Raw genomic sequence first — 4,721 nt, 5'->3', positions numbered from 1 at the left:
ACAAGATGAAGTACCACAAGAGACTACAACACGTGTCACACATGATACACAACCGCAGACAGTGCCTCGTCATAGTGGGAGGGTTGTAAGGCAGCTTGAGAGATTCATGTTTTTGGGAGAGTCTTCGGACTTGATCCCGGGTAAACATGAACCTGATCCCCGGACATATGATGAAGCACTCCAAGATATAGATGTAGTATCTTGGCAAAAGGCAATAAATTCTGAAATAGAGTATATGTACTCTAATAAGGTCTGAGAGCTTGTAGAACTACCTGATGGTGTAAAAGCCGTTGGATGTAAGTGGATCTACAAAAGGAAAAGAGGGACAGATGGGAAGGTAGAAACCTTCAAAGCAAGGCTTGTTACTAAAAGGTATACTCAGAAAGAGGGAATTGACTATGGGGAGACTTTTTCACTGGTAGTCATGTTAAGTCTATCCAGATACTCTTGTCCATTGCCGCTCATATGGATTCACTACAAGAAATTTTGGATTTAACCACACCTAATAGACAACAGTTTTTCAAGAAATTATTATCTTTTTTCCATTTAATAACAGTTTTATTGAAAACTGTTGTTGTTCACCATAATGTTTTTTAAATAACAACAGTTTTTCAAAAAATTATTGTCTAATGTATGTCAAAGACAACGGTTTTAAAAAACTATTGTCTTTTAGTGTTGCTTATATGATAATATACAACAGTTTTATTAAACTGTTGTCTATTGAATGTTGTTGAATCCTAAAAATACAACAGTTTTTTTAACTTCATGAAAAAAAAACCTAAAGCCCACTTCTCCGTAACTCTTCAACGAACAAAAACCTATCTCCGACTCCTCCTTCGCAACTCCTCTGCGAAAGACGCTCCTCGTCGCTCTCGCTGCTTTGCCTTTAAAGTGTTAGTGCATCAACTTTTCGGTGCTTCCTTGGGAGGTAGAATTTTCTAAAAATTTTTAGAAATTTTTTAGAATATAAACTGAGTCGGTATGACACGTTTAAGAGGGTAAATTGATTAAGCTTCGAGAAAGCCTATTTCGAGTACCAATAAAGTGAGAGTTTATTTATTTAATAACCTACATATATAATTCTAAACATATATAAAGTGGACATTATCGCATTGTCAAAGAAGAAGAGTTAGGTAATGAATTTCCTTACTCTTATACTATTGACCTATTCTCTCATATTTGGAGATGTAATCTATGTGTGATTGATTATGTTAATTAGAGTCAGATTGTGAGATATCGGAAAATTTAATAAATAGGGTTATTTGAGAAATAACTTTATAAAAAAAATTTAGAATTTTTATAAATTTTCTGGGAATTTTTTGGAGCTCGTACGACAGATTTTGAAGGGATCAATTGCGGGTTCGGATAAAGCTTGTTTGGGATATCCGTTTAAGTGAGAAAATGTTTATTTATATAATTCCTTTTCCTTTATTTGTTTTTTCCCCAAATCGCCGAACCCGTGCCGATCCCGATCCTTTCTCCCCTTCTTCCTCCTCTGTTCTCTCTTGCGGACGATCGACGCCGACGGGAGCAAGGCTTCAGCTCCGACGATCTTTTCTTTGCCGGCATCGACCCTTTAGCTCATATCCAGTCGAAGTTTTCTCCTCCTCACTCTAATCTCTCTATTCTCTCACGGGGATGAATCGACGCCGAGCGTGGATGAACCGACGCGGACGGTCGCCGGTGTAGATCTTTTCTCGGAGCTTGCCGAAGATCAATCAAGGAGGCACGGATCATCTTGATCTCCTCTTCTCAACCCATCCCCGAGTTTTCCTCCCAGTTCTGCCAATCCTTTCTAATCCGAACTAAAGCCTGGAATGATAATTCATTTGATTTTTCACACGCTCTTGTGTTACTGATGCCTTCTTCTGCTTGGTGCAGGAAATGGAAGAGGCTGTGACGAAAGATTTTGGAAGGATTGACATCCTCGTACATTCTCTTGCCAATGGACCAGAGGTACTACCTTACACCATCATATAATCATGATGTTTTTTTTACTTTAGTTCTAAATTATGGTTTTCATAAATAGGTAACGAAGCCACTCTTGGAGACATCTAGAAGAGGGTATCTTGCTACAATTTCAGCTTCGAGTTACTCTTTTGTCTCCCTGCTTCGGCACTTTCTTCCAATAATGAATCCAGGTTTCTTTCGATTCCATGAAAATAAAACAATTGCATGTTCCATTTGTGTGTATATTTCAACTTGAGATCCTGACAAGAACATCATTATCAATCCATCATTATATCTTCTTCTTTACGGACAGAATAAAACAATGCTAGTAGTTATAATAAAACCCAAAATAAAGTTATCAAACAATTCCTTTTCTTGTTGGCACATAGATTTTATATCTCATCTTCACTTTGTTTTGGATGTCTCCGTTAAACATGGCAAGCGGTGCTTCAATATCTTTGACATACATAGCTTCCGAAAGGGCAATCCCAGGGTATAACCTTTTCCCTTGTTTATTCCAAAGTTTATAATTTGGAATACTTGTTTAGTTCTTGCATCAACTTGCAGATACGGAGGTGGAATGAGCTCAGCAAAAGCTGCATTGGAGAGCGATACAAAAGTAAGTTCAACTCTTCTGTAATTGTTGTATGTGAAATTGATTGTCAAGTCCGGCTAGTGTTTGGAAATATTTAAACCCAAACTATATGGTAGTTCACTCATCTAAGATTATATTTGGCAAAATATAGATTCAATAATTTTGATGTTTTCAGCATTTGTTTTTGGATGTAGGTGCTGGCTTTTGAACTGCACTTGCTTGCCACAAAGCATCAGGTAATTATATAATTAGTAACCATTTGGTGATTGTTAGCATACACGATATGATGGCTTTTCTTCAGTTCAATAGACATGTTTTTACCTACTGCTCTGTATTCCTATGTTCCTTTCTCTGTCTATGCCATGTTTTACATTGATCTTTCAATTGGCATTTGACTCGAGATTTACCCACGCATGAAATTCTGCAGTTTGTTTATATCACTTGATTATAGAAATTTGTTGAAGAGTTGTCCCGTTTTTGTTTATTTGATCTATGAATTTGTTTGCATTTGCATTATTTTCAATTCCTGAGATGTTAAACACTTCTAGTTGCTTCCTTATACATTGAAGAATGTTTTAAAACATTCTTCAACCTAGATCTTGATTGTTAATTTTAGTCAATTGTAGTGGTAATTGTTAGATCCTTTATTTATTTTAATTAATCTCTATTTGTATATTCCATTATCTAATTAATCAATGACTTATTAATCAATGGTGCTTATTTTTGTAGATGTTTCATCTGATTCCAACACCTTAGGGAGCTTTTATGTACTCAATGACATATTCCGTCTCAACGTGCTCATTACAAAGATTCTAGGATACACTTGGAGGAATGATAACTCGGCCTTATCATCTGGTGTGATTTTAATTAATCTTTCAGTGAAATATTATAAATTTTTTAGATTTATTATGTTATTAAAATTTTAAATAAATATGAAATGTATTTGCAGTTGGCTATAAACGAAGATTTCTATTAGTGCATATGGAATGATACTTTCTGGATTCATTTTTATTTAAGGCATTCTTTCCTTTAATGGTCGCTTTTAGAATTTAATGTATGACTTACTCCTTAGCATTATATGGAGTGTGTGGGAACGTTTGCATTAGATTGTACCTTTTAGAATTAATGCTGCTTGATCTCTGGGAAAAATAATGTTTGCATGGTTTATAATAGAAGCTTTGTATGCAGTGACATAAAATGAAAATTCTGCTTAATAAGAAATTTAAGAGCCACCATATTGTTTCAAGAGGTTACCATTTATGTTACATAGATAACGCTTTTTGCACTTCTGTTAGATGACAAGATCAAATGATTTTTATGGTTATGTAACATTTATGCAGTGCAATTAGAATCACGCGTACAGTTTAGTTTCTAATTTGTAATATATATCTTTATTCAAATAGGTGCCCTCAAGAGTACTGGGAAGAATGCCGACAAACTAAAAAAATGGAGAGACTTTAACAAATTAAGGAGCACTAGGAGCTGTAGTCCCTCCTCTTCACCGACATCTAAGTAGAAAATCTCGTGTTATATTGTTCTACCTTTGTTTTAATAGTGTTATCATTTTGTTGGTTGCTTATGAAATTTCTTCAGAATGTTATAGATATTATTTTTGAATGTTAGAAAATTGTATATTAAATTTTATTTTGAAATTTAGTATTTTGAATGATTTATCATATTGGAAAATTGTGTATTAATTTTTTTTTTTTATCTAAAAAAGACAACGGTGTTTTACCATTGTCGTAGATAGTTTAAAACTGTTGTTGAAGACCCTGTTATTAAAGGTAGACGCTCAAAGACAACGGTGAAAAACTGTTGTCTTTGAAGGAAAAGACAACAGTTTTTCACCGTTATAAAAATGTTGTCTTTACCTTCAAAGACAACGGTTAAAAATTGTTGTCTTAGGGCACCCCTTTTAACAACACGGCCTTTAACAACAGTTCAAAATGGGCTACGACAATGGTGAAAAACCGTTGTTGTTAGGCTTTTTTCTTGTAGTGATTATAAGATTTTGCAAATGAATGTCAAGACAGCTTTCCTTAATGGAAGTCTTGAAGAAAACATCCATATGAAGCAACTAGAGGGATTTATTGAAAAAGGCAAAGAGCATCTAGTGTGCAAGCTCAATCGGTCCATTTATGGACTGAAGCAAGCTTCAAGATCTTAGAACATCCGG

At 34.8% G+C, this 4,721-nt stretch overlaps 1 protein-coding gene across 1 annotated transcript; it reads left to right on the top strand.

The window, feature by feature from the left end:
- Nucleotides 1-1,884: 1,884 nt before the first annotated feature.
- LOC122022887 (enoyl-[acyl-carrier-protein] reductase [NADH] 1, chloroplastic-like) lies at nucleotides 1,885-4,084 on the top strand. Its single transcript, XM_042580999.1, has 6 exons — nucleotides 1,885-1,956; nucleotides 2,030-2,142; nucleotides 2,393-2,443; nucleotides 2,518-2,569; nucleotides 2,740-2,781; nucleotides 3,949-4,084. Exons 1-6 carry the CDS (start codon nucleotides 1,885-1,887, stop codon nucleotides 3,985-3,987), a joined length of 369 nt encoding a protein of 122 aa, XP_042436933.1. The 3' UTR covers nucleotides 3,988-4,084.
- The last annotated feature ends 637 nt before the right edge of the window (nucleotides 4,085-4,721 follow it).

The sequence above is a fragment of the Zingiber officinale genome, chromosome 9B (genome assembly GCF_018446385.1).
Source record: "Zingiber officinale cultivar Zhangliang chromosome 9B, Zo_v1.1, whole genome shotgun sequence".
Classification (NCBI taxonomy): Eukaryota; Viridiplantae; Streptophyta; class Magnoliopsida; order Zingiberales; family Zingiberaceae; genus Zingiber; species Zingiber officinale.
This window is presented reverse-complemented; position numbering and strand designations above follow the sequence as displayed.

What these genes read in the sequence shown, in the direction of transcription:
- LOC122022887 (XM_042580999.1), top strand. Translation starts at nt 1,885, where the DNA reads ATGGAAGAGGCTGTGACGAAAGATTTTGGAAGGATTGACATCCTCGTA. An exon ending in CATTGGAGAGCGATACAAAA is followed by an intron (nt 2,570 to 2,739) that starts GTAAGTTCAACT and finishes TTTTGGATGTAG; the next exon opens with GTGCTGGCTTTTGAACTGCA. An exon ending in TGCTTGCCACAAAGCATCAG is followed by an intron (nt 2,782 to 3,948) that starts GTAATTATATAA and finishes TTATTCAAATAG; the next exon opens with GTGCCCTCAAGAGTACTGGG.